The sequence below is a fragment of the Myzus persicae genome, unplaced genomic scaffold (assembly GCF_001856785.1).
Source record: "Myzus persicae strain clone G006 unplaced genomic scaffold, MPER_G0061.0, whole genome shotgun sequence".
NCBI classification, from domain to species: Eukaryota; Metazoa; Arthropoda; class Insecta; order Hemiptera; family Aphididae; genus Myzus; species Myzus persicae.
The window spans coordinates 3,468-23,929 of record NW_019104121.1 but is presented as its reverse complement, the minus strand read 5'-3'; the positions used below and the strand labels follow the sequence as shown (position 1 = coordinate 23,929).

General features: G+C 28.5%; 1 protein-coding gene across 2 annotated transcripts; it reads left to right on the top strand.

Moving 5' to 3' along the window:
* The first annotated feature begins 1,216 nt into the window (after positions 1–1,216).
* LOC111038951 (mitoguardin) lies at positions 1,217–10,268 on the top strand. Of its 2 annotated transcripts, none has more exons than XM_022322221.1 (10): positions 1,217–1,294; positions 4,157–4,316; positions 4,384–4,545; positions 4,625–4,815; positions 4,898–4,999; positions 6,501–6,598; positions 6,729–6,897; positions 6,967–7,200; positions 9,453–9,623; positions 9,823–10,268. In XM_022322221.1, exons 1-10 carry the CDS (start codon positions 1,217–1,219, stop codon positions 9,982–9,984), a joined length of 1,527 nt encoding a protein of 508 aa, XP_022177913.1. In that variant the 3' UTR covers positions 9,985–10,268. The 2 variants fall into 2 exon arrangements, with proteins under 2 accessions (XP_022177913.1, XP_022177914.1); XM_022322222.1 differs by lacking the exon at positions 1,217–1,294 and adding an exon at positions 2,689–2,707 and having other exon boundaries at positions 9,823–10,267.
* Positions 10,269–20,462: the final 10,194 nt, after the last annotated feature.

Below are 20,462 nucleotides of genomic sequence, written 5' to 3'. Positions count from 1 at the left end.
GGCTTATAAAATGTTAGGGGGGCATCTTCAACGTGTTTTATTTGAGTTCAGACTCTCTTCTCTCCAAACCCTATACAGCTCTCTTGTATGTCCCACATTCGAGTATGGTTAGTTTCGTTATAAGGGACTCTTATACCGCTACTGATTCATCTATTCAAGAGAGAGTTCAAAGATTTTGCTGGTTGTGCTCGGAATATTTCTTAGCCCAGGAGACAGCAAGTAATTTCTATTGAAGTCTGGAATATTAAAACAATAAATTAACATGGTCCAGAAGACAAAAAAATCTTTGTAACATTTTTATATTGTTATATATTAAGTTATATGAAGACAAAACAAACTGTAAGATATATTGACTGTCCAATTTTTCTGTCATCCTCAGCTCAATATTTACCGACCGTTGCCTTATTGCATATTCGCGGGTAATGCACCTAGCCAGTACACATTTTAACGAACGTCCCGTCTGATACACACAATCACTACAAAAGTCACACAGGTAGGTACTCGTTTATTATTATTTTTCGTTATACTGTATTGTTGGTCTTCGCCCGTTTCATAAACAATAATTAACAATTATTAATAGTAGTAGTGAGTACTGTTTTTTCAATTTACAAAACATTAGAACTTCAGCTCTGGTTGGATTGATGCTCACGTTATACACCACTGATAAATGAACTTGCCTAGTACAAATTTGAAACTACTAACTTAGAGGAAAGACAATTGGAACTTGGAAGCCAGAACAGTGGTGAATTTGCAAATTACTGTTCAGAAATTTTGGATAATCGAACGGATAATCAGACGTATCGAAATGTTTTCACTACTTCACTGTTATCGCACCGGGCCCGGTCTCGATCGGTTACCGGAGTTGTGATTAGCAGCGTTATCGCGAATCCGCTTTATCGTGATCGTGATAAGATGTGATAACCCACTCGGCTTGTTTATCATCGCTTACAACGTCTTCCTAGCGAGTGCGAGTGAGAACCGCACACCGCTTCGGCGCAACGGCACGACGTCCTCACACTGCGATCGGCGGTCGGACACACGGGCCACGGACGTCGTCAGATTTTCCCGTCGACCCAATAATACTATAATTTTCTTTACGTTTTCGGTGTGTGCAATCATGGTTGATATATTATATTTTATTTGTGTGTTTCGTGTTTCCATAAATTATGTACAAAACGTCTTCGTGCGCCAGTTGTAATCAATCAGTCGCCGAACTATGGGCAAAAAATCTGCTCTGGTCCTGTATCCATTGACCAAACTCACCGGCATCTTGCGAAAGCACATCTCGGAACATGTAAGTCAGTCTTGTATCGAACTCTTTAAGAGATATTATTCAGGACATTATTCACTTCATTTTTACATTTTCGGAACACAGCCATTCGATCGACAGTCGACTCATTTAACTTTTCTCTGTGCTCTTACGTTAGACGCTATGAAACAGAATTTGTCATTTTTATTTTATTTGTTTCACTGAAACCAAATTCACCAATGTTTAAATTAGAAAATCTACTTGGTGTTTATGTAAGTTGTTGGTGAAAAATTAAAAACCTCACATTTTCCAGCTTTAATACCTACTTGCGTACAATTATGTTATCGCAATTGGATTGTGTATTTACATAATTCAATTTAGTAGGTATTGTTGATTTTATAACTGCTATTCATTTACAATATTTTTGTTTCAAGTAAATTCTTATTACTATTACTGTATTGTAAATATGTATTACTTAAGTGTATTGTTAATTGTAATTAATTAATTTAGGCAATACCAGTGTTTCCCAACCAGCGTGCCGCTGCACATTGGTGTGCCCCAAAAATGTACGGTTATTAACGTTAGGCTAGACGTTTTACTTAAAATTTCGGTAATAGGTTGAAATATTTTTAATTATAATTGTGATAATATTTTTTTTATCTTTAATAAACACACCATTTTTAATTGTTTATTGGTAATGTACTGATATTCAACTACTTTGGTATTAATAATTAATATGATGAAATCCTACTAAAGAAAAAACATGTAAACATATAATTATATAAGTCAGTGACAAGTGTGTTTCGGCTAAATATGGGTTAGGATTAGTGTGCAGCGAAGGAAAAAGGTTGGGAAACGCTGCACTAAACCCATAACTTGAAATATTTAATATCTCTTATACCTATATTTTTCTAGTGTTATTTATTAATGTTATTATTTTGGTAATGTACATATACATTACATTTTTTCAAGCAACACCTATTATTCCTACCCAACATTAACTATTTGTTATATTTTATATTGATACTACCATAATATTTTCATTACCGCCTATCCATTATTCTTTTTCTGACAGTAAATATTGATGAATTTTTTTATATTTCTACCAAAATAAAGTGCATATACCTTTGTATCTAGGGATACAATAGAACTGAAGCCAGTAGGTTTTAGATTAGGTAACTTGTGTTGTACTTGAGATTTATACCTATTATATTTTATTATGACGGCTTAAATTATATAACCTAACATTTAAAAGTTATATCTATTTAAATTAATATAATAATATATAATACAAATATTGGAAATAATTAACATAGTTATTACCCAATGAAATTCCATAAAGTAATTGCTATAAATGGCACTTTATACATTTTTTAATTTTACATAGGCAGTGAATCAATCAATCAAGGTTATTCATCCTTAGATATTCTTATATCAAAATTATTTGATTTATAAATTGTAAGTTATGTTTTTATTTTATTAATAGTTTTATATGCCTACAATATAATTGTATATTTTTTATTTAAATAATCAATATCAATATCAATCGCACACACATTAAATGGAACAGATAGGCGCATATAAAAATATTTGTTAAGTAGCCAATAAACAAATTGATCTGCCAAATTAGGTTTTCAATCCTATTACAATATAGTTTGATCATTTTTTTATGGGTATATACTATTTTTTAATAATTAATAAGTATAAATAAAAATTATTGAATAAACAAGTTGGTGTAGAATTATAAAGAAATGATTCTTTAAGATTCTGAGTGGATCAATGAATGTATTGATTTTACAATGAAGCGTGTTTCAAAAAAATATTTATTTTTTTATCTATGTACATGATATGTAATCAAAATAATGCTTTGACTTTCAACTTCAGTATCTTTTCGGATAGAAAAATGAATCTAGTTGGTGCATTCAAGATGTAAATATTTAAAATACCCAGTATTTTTCTAAAGCTCCAAGAGATACAAAAAATAAAAATTTATGAAATACAGAAATTATTAGCGGAATCAGGTTTCAACAAAATTTTATTTTTGTTTTTGGTGTAACATTGAAAACAATTTCTGTAAATAAATAACATTTTCATTGAATGTTTATATCATTAGAATTTTCTATAAATCATTCAATTTAAAAAATATTTTGGCTCATGTTGAGCTGTTCACAGACATTTTGAATTTTGAATTTCTATAAATGTCAAAAAAGTGTTATTTTTTCAAATGTTGACTAAATTTACAAATTATTTTGTAGTTAAAAATGTATAAAATGTTCCATTTTTCTAACTTAGGTTTAAAATGTTAAATCAATGTTCCACATAAAAAGATCATTCTGTAACCTAAAACTTTAAAAATGTATAGGTTTAAATTACCTTTTTTTTTTATTATTATTTTAACTTCAAAATCGGATGAAATTATCCATATTACAACCAAGAATAGTGATTTTAGATATTTTGTTGTAATTTAAAAATATTATTTGCTGATACTAGAAACTAACACACATTAGAAACAAACCATTAAAGAAGTATCTTAGATTAAAGTTTATATTAACACTAAAATTGTTTTGTTCTTTACATAAACTTATCAGCCTAACCTTTGATACACTCAATATTTATTTTTTCAATTAATACCTATATAGATTTATTCTGAAGATTAGTAACAACTTACTTATAAAGTGTAAACTGTAATGATGAAAACATAGATGTTTTTAGTAGGTATACATTATCAAAATTTGATTTGAGAAAAATAAGGTATGACGTTTTCTGTTCAATTTCATTACATGTTCAAAAAAAACTACTTCAAACAAAGCAATTACTTACCTTTTTGACATGCTAAGAAAATTAAATGATGTGTTTAATTCAATGTTATGAAAATAAAAACTTAATAATTTTTATTTGCTATTTTAGTGTTTCCGTGTATCCATATCTATGGGATTAGTTATAAGTACTACATTAATTGTGGTATTAGGAAACTATTGGAAAAGAAGAAAGTATTCTCGGGAATCTGCACCAGTTATTAAACATTATTCCTACGACAAAAGAAAAGCTAATGTTGACGTACCTTCAGGTAAGTTAAAATGTTTATTCAAAAAAATAATAACAATTTTATTTTATTTCTATGCTTTATGTTTCAGTATCTAGTTTTCGAATTTTTAGAACTAGCCATAGATCACTAAGTCCAAGCATCAAATCCACCAACAGACAAACATCTGTAATATCTTCAACTCAAGATTCTCCAAGCCATTGCAAATCTTCAGATGTTAAGTATACTGCACCTCAACAACTAGGTGTAATGGGTAAGTAATGGTTTAAAAGTTTAGTTGGTATTGTTTAATTATTTATACACAAATTATGTCTATCGCTTTTTTTTTTAAGGAATGGAATCATTAGCTTGTAGTATATCGTTTTGGGAAGATGCATTGGCCGCATTTTCTGGGAATAATTCTACAATGGTATCCAATAAACTTATGTCTACTGAAGATTCTCAATTTTGTAAGGAACTTCAGCTGTTAGTGGATTCTGCTTATTCATTGCAAGATCAATGTCAATTACTTTTCTTAGATCAAGTAAGGATTTAATATTTGTATTTAATATACAACTTATGTAAGTTGCAGTTAATTATAATATCATATTTTTTTCTTAATTTAGAGGTCAGTATTATTTCGTGTTCAACTAAATGGCAATGGAGACACATTGAAGTTTGATGATCGTCGTTCGTCAGTAGATAGTTTTGTATCGGCACGCACAGATGTAAGCCTTATATCTTGTATCACAAGTCTCAACTGTGATACACACATATATATATATATATAACCTATTACTTATCCTCGTGTAATGTCATTTGTTGAACAAAAAATTGAAATTATTTAACAGAATGTACTGGAAGCAAACAGCCAGCGTCAGTGAACTTATTGTTGGCTTTCGATTGGGGGAAGGGGGGATGCAACAAGTGTATTGAGAGAGAGCTGCATTCATCATCTAGTATATTGATATGTATTTGTTGATTTCCCCCAAGCTATCTTAAATCTTAAGCTGTCCTATGATTAGGCCCTTGTTCTAGTCCATTCTATCTGATATGATTTACATGTATTACATTTATATGATAACCTTAAAACCATTTTAGATCCCATGAATACTTGTATTTCTACTGATTAATAAAACAACTCAAACTATAGTTTAGGCTACCTGGTTGGCAAGTTAAATCCAACTTTGTTTTATAGACTGTGTTGCCATGTATGTTCACAAAATCTGTTTTCAATAACTTTGTGGTGTACGGTTTATCAACTGAATAAACACACAGATATAATATATAATAACTAGATGGCCAACTGTTCTTATTAATGATGCTCAGTAGCCATTTAGAACTTGGGCAGTGTTTACTAATCGTTTAAATGTTAATAAATGTATTTCATTTATATAAGTTCTTATCCTAGCAAGTTCGTTGTTGTCTTTATATCATTTGTTTAAAACCTCTGCCTTAACTAATTCCCAACTATGCCACTATCCAAATACTAAAATTAATCCCATTGGTCTACATTACATATATTCAATTTCCACACATAAAAAAAAAAATGTAAAAGGTCTAATACTAATAGTTAGTGGCTAAAATATTGTAACAAGTATTTTTATGGTTAAATTAATGTTAACTAGTTTTAATTATTTTCATAAAATATTCATAAAATAATACTTTTACACTTATTGCCAGTCCATATTATCTTAAATCATCGAGTTTATGAATAATTTTATTATTTAATATTTATTTGTGATAAGAAATTAGGACTGTATAAAAATAATAACAATTTGTGAATATTGCCCAAGTGACTAACGGGTATCAGAGTTCCAGGTGTTGTTGTTTATGGAAGTCAGCTATCTAGTTTATCATACATTCCATAGTTATCTTTGTATATTTTAGAGTATATTATACAACTAACACTCTTTTTTAAATAACTAATTATATTCTTCAATGATAACATGAAGATGGCTGCATAGTTTATAATATATTATACATCTATCTTTCAACAATTTGAAATCTATGAATACTTGCTTTTCTGCTGATAGATTGATTTATTTATCGGTAAAAGCACAATGACTTATATATTGTGATACTAGATTAATATTTAAAAAAAAGATTGATTACATTTTTGTTCAAGTTGATAACTAAAAATAAATTTAAATTTGCCCTTCATGTCTTACTGTGTTATTTTAATCATATTTATTTTGAATATCATAGTAAGTATTTTGTATGTTATAGGTAGCAAATTTGAAAGAATTTGAAGAATTAAATTTTGACAACTATTATTTATATCAAAATGCTTTAAGATACTCTGAAATTGAAGGCATAGCATGCAGGTACCTAATTTTTGTTAATTGTAGTTAAACTAATCAGTAACCACTTGTCATTTGAATATGGTATTATAATACCATGATTTATTACATTTCTATTTCATACTTAAATACCTATTATTTGATTTCTGTGTAGGACTTATCGAACAACATTAGTGAATTGTGCTTCGGACAGAGAATATGTGTGCAAATTGCACTGTATTCGTCAAGCTTTTGAAAATGTTTTCAAGAATGAAAAAAATTCAATGTGGTTTGCTGATTGTGGAAGACGTATATTAACTGATATATTTTTATTTGCCGAGAAAGTAATGTTTTTTGTCACATTATATTTGACTTTCAATTTATTAGCTAATAAAAATTTTATTTTATTGTAGGATCCCAAAGATTTTCTTTTAGCTTATGAAGAGATGTTGAGTTGGGCAAAAACTGATGCACACTGGGCAGAGGCTGAAATAGAACTGTCAACTAGGGGTGTGAAACAAATGACATTTTATGATATTGTTATGGACTACATTTTAATGGATGCATTTGAAGATCTTGAAGCTCCTCCAACATCAGTGATTGCAGTAATACAAAATCGTTGGCTATCAAAAGGATTTAAAGAAACTGTAATTTTAAAAGTTATATTATATTAGATTCATCATTAGAACATACTATATAATGCAAGTGTCACTTGAACCATTTATGTAACCAATAAATCTAAAATATTGGTTATTGATGCCCGCACTTGCTTATCTCGTTTACTTAACCCCAATATCTAAATCACGATGTAGATAATATTATCATGGTGTAGTCACTCGGAGTCAAAAAGTGAGTCTCAATTTGATGGCTTTATCAGGAGCTCACTAAGAAGGTTGATTTTCCAAAAAATACTGTGTACTGCTACTCAGTATTACAATTGTATTAACAAATGTAGTTTTCTTCCTAATCAATATTTTTAAATGTTTTTTTTAAAATGCTTTATAGTTATCCAAGGTTAAATGTTTTTAATTTTTAAGCTCAACGCGTTGGTGAAATCAGAATTTACCTACTTTGCTTACTTTTTTTTTTATTGTTAATGAACCAACAAATACAAACTTACAATTAAGTTTTACGTGGTTCATTAACAATAAACAAAAGTAAGTAAGATATCTAAATTCTGATTTTGTAAAAAGAAAATCCCCAAAAATGTTAATTCTTGGTATTTTAAGCTCAAAAACATGATGTTTCCAAAAAAAGAGTATTTTAAAGTTTTTTGATCATAACTTTTATTATATAATATACAAGTACACCATGTAGGGACTTATCTTTGATATTACAGTATGAAAATAAAATAAATATCTTAGATAGAACACCAAATTTTTCTTTGCTCAAACTAAATTTGTAATTTATGATCAAAATTGTATTTCTATATTAGTTACCTAATAATTAACTCATATGACCTGATATGCTAATATGAGGTTCAGTGTTAATACTCTGAACAAATACACATAGTAATAGCACATTGATCAACAATCATTGTAATTAATATGATTGATTAAATAATCTTTATTATAGCTTATAGATCTGATTTTTATGAGTAAGTACACAGCAATTTAAATTCAAAAATATAATTTTAAGTACTGCATGAATGCAGTTTAGCACACAAACCATTTTTAGAATTTTTTTCCATAGTGGTGTTTTTGCATGCTAAATTTGATGGTACTTTAAATAAAAATCTCTCAAACTTTAATTAAGTTATGATCAAAAAAACTTCATAAGCTTGATTTTCGGAAAAATCATGTTTTTAAACTAAAGATACTAAAAATTTACATTTTTTGGAATTTTCTTTTTATGAATTGTAAGTATTTTTATGCTCAACATATTGGTGAGATTAGAATTTACTTACCTTACTAACTTTTTCTTTATTGTTAATAAACCACTTAAAACCTGCAATCAAGTGTTACTTGCTATCAATAAAAAGTAAGTAAGATGGTAAATTCTGATTTCACTAACGCATTTAGCATAAAAATACTAGCATTTCCAACAAAAATTACAAAAAATTGCTTGGGAAGTTGACTACGAGTACATTCGTACCTAAAGTATAAGTGAGTAAGCTTCCAAATAATTTTTTGAAAAATCGATCTTCTTAGGGCTTCTGGCGTCAATGCCCACCCTTAAGGTCATCAAATTACGACTCAAAAATGTCTTAACAAAAGATAGGATGTGACCACATCATATTTCATTATAAGATATTTTAATATCTAATTTTTTTCACATCAGGCAACTGTTTTATAACAAAAAATAAACTATGAAGTAAAAAAAGGTATACAATATGCATAAACTATTACCTAACATTTAATAATAAATATTTAAAGAATATATTTAAATAAATATATATTTTTTATGCAACACAAGGTATTGAAATAAAATATCACTAGGGTGATAAATAAATATTTACTTTTATACAGTAGATATAATACAATATAAAAGAGAATATGTTTGTGGTTGTGGTTTATACTCAGAAACTATTGCACCAATTTAGAGTTTGGTCTTGACCAGGAAGTTAAAACAATAGTTCATGTGCAATAGGTGGTGCGAAACAATTTTTTATAATGTTGATTATATGCCGTAGAATATAAACTACTATTATTCATGAATGTTTTTTAACATAATGACAAAATAAAAAAATTATATTATGATACATTGATATTGCCATCTACTATTAATATGATATATTGGTGAGAATGTGCAACACATTTTCCCATGCTTTGTTATATTAAATCCTACTATTATGTTGGTTACAACTCTTTATAGAGTAGTAATGGATGATGGCTCTATCCATTGTTTATGATGTAAAAAATGTTTTATGTAATATTAACTGTATTTGTTTGTCTCTTAGGCTTTATCAACTGCAGTATGGTCAGTCCTCCGCGCCAAGCGTAGTAAATTGAAATACCCAAATGGTTTTATGCATCACTTTTACAACATATCTGAGCAAATGTCACCTTTACTTGCATGGGGCTTCTTAGGTCCCGATGAAGAACTGAGCCGAATATGTTTGTTTTTCAAAGTACGTAAATATTAATTGATTATATCACTTAGTGTAACTAGTGTAACTTACTACTACCACAATATTAGTGTAGTTAATTTAAATCACTTTACTTAAACCACTTCATTATAGTGGATCTAAGCATTATAGATTTTTATTCTATCAAGTTAATATTTTTTTAAAGCTTGTATTGGTTGTATATTGTTTTTAATGTTTTTAGGATCAAGTCATTGAATTAATGCGTGATATATTCAGCTTTGATAAATGTCGTTACACCACTAAAGAAGAACTATCGTCAGACATGTTTGAGCAATTCAAAATACGAGCAGAGAACATCAATAAAATGATTGAAATGAAATGTAGCTTAGATGTTAAATCTTAATCATTGATCTTTTGATTTTGATTGAAATATACATTTGCAAAGTTACCAGCTTATGTATTTAGTTCATTTGTTTAACATTGACACTTAATTTATGTTTTTTTTTTTTTTTTATAATAGTTTTATTATTAACTTTGTTGTAAGAATGTATGACTTTTTAGTTTTTATTACTGAAGTGACTAGCTTTTAGATTAGTTTACTTTATTCAATATCATTAATAATTGTGATTTTAATTAAATGGTTTGGTATTAAGTTTTATAGTTGGAATATACATTTATAGTTAATATATTTAATTTAATATTATTATATATTATTTTATTGGAATTTGATTTTTTATATGAAACATCCGTGTTCAATATTGTGTAAAATAGTTCATTATTAAGTTATTAAAAGAATCATTCTCATGATTATTTTTAACTTACATTTATATTGTATTTTCAAAATATATTTCATATTTTAATAGATTTGAAATTATTTAACATAGTCTCATTAAGACCGGATGTTATCCAATTCATTCTCTAAGAATATAATAATCAATAATGTGTTTTCACAAGAAAAAATGGCTATGTTAAATTGTTTCTACATTAATTTGTGCAAAACATAATATAATGTACTTATACTCTGTATTACTAGAGAACCTATATTGTTCGCGCACCCAAATGTTTGCTCTTCCATTGTTTCGGGCCGCCGTATACGTTCTCTGTGGTACAGAGTATACAAATGATAAATATTGAACTATCAGTGTGAATGAAGTTATTAACAGTCTTATACTTGTGATTTAGATAATAAGTTTATATTTTACTTTATTTTATAAAAAAAACAATTATCACTAGATATTATTGTTATATAGCATGAGTCACTAAATGTCTACTTGTGGACACATGTTATCTGTCCGCTGACAGGACATTTTTATTTTATATGGTGAATTAAATTATGTTTTCATTAATTTTTTGATTTTGCCTTAATGATTTTTGTATAAACATGTTCAATTTTGGTGGCCCCTGAAAACTTCCTAAATTCCTAATGTGGTCCTCAAAAGTTAAACATTAATTGACAATTATTGTTATTTGGTATACTATTATAAATGTGTTTAGTTTAGAAAAATTAGATTCAGTTGATTTGTATTCTATGTTATTAATTATTAGTTCATAATATATAATTACTATCTCAGAACAATTTTTTTTAGAATTAATTGCAACGTATACCTATATGTTCTGGGTTTATCGTTGTGGGCTGACAAAAATGTACCTACAAGTAAATAATTTAATATACATAAACTAATTCTATCTATGTATAGTTCATGGTTTGAGTATTTTTTAATAAGTCTAATGTTTAATAATAGGAAATGTATTATAATAATATTATATATGGGGATACAATTTTTAATTTAATATAATATGATAAATGTACTGTTATTTTTTTTTATTTTATGATTATTGTAATAAATGATCACGCATAAACAATTTATTTGATACTTTTGAAAAAAAAAATCTTCAGTGTTATCAATTGCTATTATTTATTGTCCTATCTATTCATACAGTAATATTAGTATTTAACTAAGACTTAATATTAATCAGTACAATTTTAACCATTAAATATTTGTTAGAACAATGGTTATTAACATTATGATGTTTATGTAAATTTCTAACTTTAATATGTTTTTTTATTAGATATATTTTAATAATATTATTATTTTAATGAAATAATACTTATTTTTCATAATAATTTCACCACACTGGGTATTTAATGAATTTTAACCCTTAATGCCTTATTTTGTTAAATATGGTGAGCTATGGCTATTATAAATTATAATACTATCAAAGTACTGTCGGTAATGTGAGGATAAAGGTGATGCTAATAATTTATAAATTAATTCCATGGTTCATCTGCAATATGCCTGAAGAAAAACACAAGTTTAAACGAAAATGCTATAATAATATATTATTATCAAAAATTATAATTAAATATAAAACATTTTATACTGAATTTTTATTTACACTAACATTTACTTTTTCACAATGAATAATTGGGTAGTTGTTTGTTGAGACTGATTAGAGCGACTGTAACAATTTGTTTAAATGTAGTGATGTATTGTATTATGTGTATACATATTATGTAATAATGTTATTACCTTGAGATTCCGTAGATAATTGAGAGTTTTCTGTATTTATAAGTTTTTTAAAACATGTTCTTATTAACAGCTATTGCTCTGTAATATAAATATTATCCAGGTAATCTTTTGTATGATGGCTAAGAAATTTCCTCTACACTTTAAATGGGCATGGTTTTTCCTAGACATGTAATTATTTCAATTAGAAACTTGTATACATTTTTATAAAAACAATTTGATTTTAAATTAATTGAAAGAAACTTTATATAAAAGTTATTTTGAAAACGACTGGAATAATTTTAAAAAAGTCCTCATCATATGTTATGTCTAATATTGTTATAATGTATCATGAATATTCATGATGTCTTGCAGTAGGTAATCTATCTGTTGATCACAGATTTTTATACTACCCACACTACTGTACTAGGTATATATAAATATGTGACTTATAAATATATATACTTATTATCAGTAAGTACACTTTAAAACTGAATTATTCAAAGTACAATTTATAAATATACAAATTTATGTTGAAGACAGTAAAAAATTGCGCATTAGCGAGAGTGTAAAACTATAATGAGTAGGTAGGTAGATATAGTGAATTGTGAATGATTATGCTGGATTAAAATAATATATACTTAGTAGGTATATTGGAAATATTAGTGATCGTTATCGAGTATTGAAGTATTGAAGTTAATAGTATAAATGTATAATATAAAATTAGTTTAAACTAGGCAGGTATTTAAAAAATAATTAATTTAGACGAATAAAAGAAAAATATATGTTCAATAATATATTCTTAAATTAAATAGTGAATTATAGATGCACTCGTAGGTATGTATAAGTATAAATAAAAAGTTGAGTACCTACCTAAGTATACGTAAATATGAAAAAAAACATTGATGATTAAATAAGAATTTTTTTTATTTAGAACTTGGCAAACAATGTATATATTGTGTTGTACAATAATGTAATATTAGTTAAAAGTTGATATCTTATTTTATCATACTTACACAACCACCTATTAATACATGCTCTCGTCCTGTAATATGCTTTAAAAAAGCAAAGAAACTATTATTATTATTAGAATCGTGATTAAAGTCGAATGGTTACTGCAGGTTACTGGTTGGGTTAATGGTTTTTGACAATAATGACGATATTTTACGATTTAAGATACCAATTGTTAGTACCTAGTAATTGTTGTAGGCATAATTTAATTATAGCTACCCGGCATTTTTATGATTTTTTTCAAAGTTTGTAATTATACGTTTATACGCGTGCGTAGAACATAATACTTTAATGCCGCGCGGAGGACCTCAATAGTTTGCTGCGACTGCAGGAACCGGTAGGCGAAGGGAGCCGCTATGCTTGTGTTACTTTAACTAACAAAGTTAAGTTTACATGTTAGGTCAGCTGTTTGCCCGGGCGGCAGGCATGCTCCCAAGCTATCCTGAAGGGCTTCATCCCTTCCCCTCAACACCGGTTTGGCTATTTTAGATCCGGGGGCTTGCAGACTGAGCCCCCCTCCAACTGGTGGTCCGGGGGGTCATCAGCTTATAATTATGTTACTTTAAATGGCAAGGTTACAATAATAATATACATAGGTACTCATATTAACCTGTAGTGTACCTGAGATAATTGCAAAATAACTTAATGTTGCAAATTATATTATCGTAAAGATAACTAAATATACGTAATAATAAAAATGAGGAATTTATATGTAAAACGAAGTCTAAGATGTGTAAAAGGAAAAAAATAATATTTTAATTAAGTCAGAAATGTGTTTATCTTACTTTTTAAATGTCCTGGTTCAATGTGTTAAAGAGAATAAGGGGACCCGTTGATTGATCAAATTGTGATTTCACCATCACTCTAAACTTATTAAATTACGTAAAAAGAAATTCAAAATTCGTTTTAAGTGCTGCGCGAGGCAGTAAAATATAATAGCGTTGTACTGTATTTAAAGTAATAATTTCAAACTTTGGAAGGATATAACTTTAAAAATAATGATTTCCCCAAATTTTTTTTTTTGCACCATCGATCTTTGTCAACGTATATTTTATGATGTAAAATTTTTAAGGTCTCCATAATATTATAATGACCAGCTATTAACGGTAGAGGTCTCTAAACTTTTTACTTCACTTTTCCAAGCCAATGCGATTCTAATAAAAGACCCAAAACAACAAAATCCGTTGCCAGTTTCGGCGATCTGCGTTGTTAAAGAGAAAAATCTAGCTAAAGTCGACTAATTTGTAACGGTTAATAAGTTAACTATTTATTAGAAATTTTATTCAAGTCTTTTTTAGCTAACTTAATTATCCACCAACACATCATTACACTGGGTTTCATTTGCATTATTTTCTAATTGATTACAAACCGTTGAGGTTTTTAAAATTCAGATTTTTTTTAGACAATATGTTTTATCTTTATACATGCCTCGTGGCTTAGGTTAGGTGCTCAGGTATTTCGAATGTCCCGAGTTTAAATTGTATTATATTGGAATATGAATATAGATAGGTAGGTGGTTGCTCTATTTTACGCAATCAGTTCAGCTGTGTTGTCATGTGCCATTGTGTTTTTCTATTGGTGCGATTTATTTGTAAATGTCAGCGACTACATTTTTTAACCTGAATTTTAACATTTTTTAAGCTATATAAACAACTGTCAATAATTTTTTCTTGCGCAAAGCGTATTATAAGTGTATTAGTTAAAGACTATCATAAAATATTATAAACGTATAGTTTAATATTTATATAATATGTTACCTGCAATATGGAGAATCGGGTATTTTACAAAATACCTAGGATTTATATAAAATGCCAAAAATCATTTGGAAATATACATGATACAAGCTTTGCCTAGGTATTACGTATAATCCCCAAGGCGGAGTAGGAAATATGATAAAAATAAACAAAATTGGGTATCGCCTAATACCAGCGACTTTACTTACCTAACCTAACCTAACCTAACCTTATCGTGAATGCACGCACCGTGTCCGCGTGTGCACGATTTGGTGCAATGAGGATTGAAATTCTGAAGTCAGTTCACTGTATGTCAAAAAAAACTGCTACAAATTTACAATGTTCCAATAGGCACAAAAGTGGAGTTAAGAACAGTCGCAAAGGAACAGGTGACAGGAACTAGCCAATGATTTTTAAAATGTGTTTGTATGATCAAGTTTCCAAATAAAAAGTGCATATGCCTTAAAAATAATGTTTTTTTGCACTTCAAAATGTCATTTTTCTACAACATGTAGTAATAATAGTACTTAATAGGTATAACAATAATATTAATAATACAGCAATACCTGTGTAAAAAAATATAATAGTAGATAAAAATTAGATTTTGTAATACGAGTAATAATATATTATAATTATAAGAATCTTATTATAATATTACAACATATTATGATAAATTGTTTTTTTACTTTGCCTAAAAAAAAATTGGTATTTTACATAACGCCTAGGTATTTCATAAAATACCTAGGTTATATATGAAATAATATTGAAAATCCAATGTTTTATTTACATTACCTAAAATGGGTCGGCAGTATACATAATGCCTAGGCATTTTTCAAAATACCTCAATTATTCATATTGCCGGTGACATATACATAGTTATATGCATACTACTATATATCACAGGCGTATGCAGACTTTTTTTCGGAGTGTATCCCAGAATTTGCACCTAACTCAATACAAAAAATAACTGTTAAAATAATACAATAATGACAAGAATGACAAACTAACTGGCCGAAACTGTTTTATTTTTAATACAAGTCTGAAAATAAATAGCTCTGTGACAAAACCTACGATTGGTGGAAAATGGTGGATTTTGACTTACCAACTATGTATATATTATTATCACGAGTTACAAATCTCTTTTAATATTTATACGTACCTATCCGTGGTGATTATAAAAATATAATCAAGACATCTTGTCAATATTTGAGTTCGTCCGTCGTCACAACTCCCAATATTTTTATGAGAAAAAATGAAAAATATATATTTAAATATTCTCATCATGAACTATGATAACTAGTAATCGTATTATAAGGTATACGTGTAACTTGTAGGTCATGGTTAGGGCTCGTAAGTTCATGCATTTGCATGTAAATCGTGCTAAGTTCTATTTAATGCTAGATGGCATATAAATCCATTTCAACTTTGGAGGTACCACGGTTAAATAATATGTGAAGTCTTAATTGGCATGTTGTTGCGTATTTAAAGGTTTTTTTTGGCCTATTTGTCATATTTATGCATATTTCTATTTTATCGGGCATATTACTCACGATTTTGATATGCCTATTCATATTATTACATACTTATATCAATACGCATTTTTTTATTTAAGTACTATGAAAAAATCAACATTTGACGAAAAAAAAACCCATTCATAAAATGAATTACTGACAAGGACGTACATTATACACAGTACACGAAGGCTCAAGAAACTACAAAAAAAAAATTGTTTATTTTTATTTCATTTTTATGTAATTTTTTTGAAGTGCATCATTTTCGATATTCAGAGCATATAAATGCATATATTTTTTAAACTTTTAAGTCATATATTGCAATGCATATTTTGTCAATTTTGAGTGCATAAAATATGCATGATTATTTAGGCGTTTTTTAGGGCATGAACTTACGAGCCCTGATGATAACTTCACATAAGATGCCATGGCATACTGCTCTCCCCCCTGATCATGTCTATAATATATAATATATATATATGAAATGCGTAGCTTTTATTGTGCGTGCTTATTATGTTCGTAGATGACGACAAATAAATCTTTAGTATACCTATATTTATCACTAGGGCTGGGATTTGTATGTAAATACATATTTTTAGTGAAACACGATAAATTAATTATTGCAAATGATAAATTCGTTTCACGTGATTTGCAATAAAATAAGACATATTTTATTTTACATATTTNCATAAATACATATTTTTACATACTTTGTAAAATTTTCGTTTTTATTTACATACTTCGTAATTTTTGACAATTTCAGTGGTTTAGTAATATTTTACATTTATATTTCGATAACGGTATTCGACAAATTATAAGTGTATAATGCATATAGGAAATAAGTAGGTTAAAATAAATATTAATAACTTGATTTTAGTTTATCTTATCTGTTTCTGTTCGATAACCATACCTTAATGATGTTAGACTATACTTTATCTTATACAATTATTTGACAAAATATATTTACGAATTTACAACAGCACCTACCTTATCAGACTATCAGTTCTTGTGTTCGCGTGGTTGTGAAACATCTTTGCATTTCGAGTTATAAATTGTAATTTATAAACTAAAGACTTCCAAACTATCCAAATATCCCGCTTTCTCCGGAGCCAATTATAACAAGATGGGGGACATGGTTACAAGCCGTAAACTATTATTCCAAATTTTATGATGAAATTAAAAATATAGTATTTATGTTGGATTCTGAACATGCAGCATCAATTTCCAAGGGAAAAGAAATTTTTGAGAGACCTAATATAAATTCTGCTCTATCATATATTGTGTCTAATTTTAGTTTTTTGGGTGAATCAATTTCAAAATTAGAAAACACCAAGATTCCGTTGAGTGAAAGCATACAAATTATTGATTTATCTATTTCAAAAATTAATGAATCAGAGGGCCCAACAGCAGAATTATTAAAGAATAAAATGAACGTCGTTTTAAACAAAAATTCGGGACTGAAGACCATTAAATGTATAAGAAACATTCTTTGTGGTATTGCGGATGAAGACACGATGGAGCTCAATCTTTCACCTAGTGAAATAACAGCTATGAAGTATGCACCGATAACATCTAGTGATGTGGAACGCTCCTTTAGTAGGTATAAGTCAGTGTTAAGACCAAATCGCCGTACATTTAATTTTGAAAATTTAAAACAATATATGGTTTGTCATTGTTTCCCTTACAATTGATTAAACATCAATTTATTGTATTTCAATTATGAACATATTTTTTATTTTATACTACATATTTTGGCAATTTTAATTACATATATATGTACATATTTTTGATTTTTTATTACATATAAATCCCAGCCCTATTTATCACCATTGATTCGGAGGTCAACCATTGTGAGAATGCTCCATATTTTAACTAAGATGGAATATCTAGGTAGTAAATTATTAGATAGGTATCACGGTAGTAAAAGGTCTGCTAAACAAAACTCATAAAACGCCGTCATGAGCGTTGATGAGGGGTATACACGGAACCGCTCTCAAAGTCGATGCCAAAACGAGAGATGTCGGAAACACAAAAAGATATGCGGTTGATAAATCGAAGGAAGGAAAAGCGTATAATCATCGTGAATCTGTGTGGTATATCAATCACGGGTATCATCGTCGTAGACTAGCGATGGGAATATTATTATTGTTACCATTTCAGAAACAACTGTCAGCCGAGGCGGAACCGACGAATATTAAAAACGACACGAACGAAATATATAATACCTACCCATATATATTTATATATATGTATATTTTGCTTTTGGTATTCACCGTATTATTGTATTTTGTCCGAATAAATTATTAATACAATTAATAATAATAATATCATTGATGATATCATCATAATAACGGCCAACGGGTAATACGAAATTGGTTCTTGTATCAAAAATAAAGTGTATAGCGGAACGATATGTGTGAAATGGCCACTTTGAGGTTTGATGATTTTTTTTGCACTTTTTTCTATCAAAATTAAGTGTCAACTTACTTCTTGAGAAGATGTCTATGAAAAAAAAAATTCTGAACTTATCTCAATAAATTCTGTGACGATTTCATATTTTGTAAAGTATCTACGTGTCCAAATAATCGCCAATCATGACGTATGACTTATGGTCGATATAAATTCAGGTTTTTTGGAGGATACACAATAGAACAATCAGAAATATAAGAAAAGACCATAGTTCAAAGTTTAGGACTCATAAAAGAAGTTGTAAATTAATGTATAAGACAAGTAGAGGGAGTGAAGGACTATTGGAAGTGACAGTTGAAAAATTCTTACACAGAGTATAAATTAAAAATTCTGGTTTAAACTGTCTAAAATGAATCACATGGATACCCTTTGCAAAATAAAAGACATCTCAATTACGAAATTTGCGTCGATTACATCTGTTGAAGTCGAACGATCTTTTAGTCGGCTAAAATCTGTGTTAAGAACTTTGAATCAAACCATGTAGTGTTCAATTTCAACAATTTGAATATGTACATACTTGGTCGGTGCCTATGACATTATTAAATCTATAGGATTCATCTATACAAACAATTTAAATTTAAATTATAATTGAATCCTTATACATGAGATAACATTTTTTTTTTATGACAGTTAATTCACCCCGACTGACTCAACCCAAATTCTAATGTGCGCAAACACAATGGGTACATTTTTTGAAAGTAATAGAAGCCGTCTCCTTGTGTTGCAGATCTTGGGCGGTTACTTAGATATGCTAAACAGTAGTGTAGCCGGGACCCTATCAAGGGGAAGGGTGCTATTTAAATACTACCTATATTATTTTATTAAAATTTAGGCTATATCCGTGATTAAAACATCACCAATATAAAATTCCAAGGAGGACCATGCACCTATCGTCCCCTCTTAGTTACACCGCTAATCCTAAATGTCTCTATTAAATTCATTTTAAGACCGTTCTTTTTAAAATATTGAACTAGAAACAGTGGGCGAGGACTGAGGAGAATGCAATTATTTTTAGGCGAAAAGAGGAAACTATTTTATCTTATTTGGTCAGAAGATAGGAAGTGGGTGAAAGTTGGTTTTTTTAATACATTATAATTACATAAATCTTAGAACTATTACTTATTACTTATTCTAATGAACTACGACCAAACAGACTAACCTACGGGCTTTTGTTGAGTTTGAATTTTTTTTTTAAATTTAAATCCATTTGTGGACTAACATTATAATACGATTATTATTTTCAATTTTAAATATAAGTTTTAGAAATCGTTAAAAAATCTCGATTTTTACATTTTCTTACTTTTGATTTCTTAGACAATTTTGTACGATTTTAATCGATATTTCGAAATCAATGTCAAGCCCTGGTCTCCCGGGGGTATCGTTAATAGGCTAATATAAATTAGTATGGGTACTTAATTATCACATGGCCACTGGTGTAATTCGTCCGAAGTAACCATCTTATAACCCGGCCAGGTCACAACTCGTCCTTGATTTAGGGATCGAGCCTATATTAATAAGTCACGTTTATATAATATTATATAATTTATACTGCCGAACGACATGAAAGCTTCACCGGCGGCGGCGCGAGTCCGACTACATTAACGTCCAAACACGACCGACTGACGAAAACAACATAATAGTACTATTATA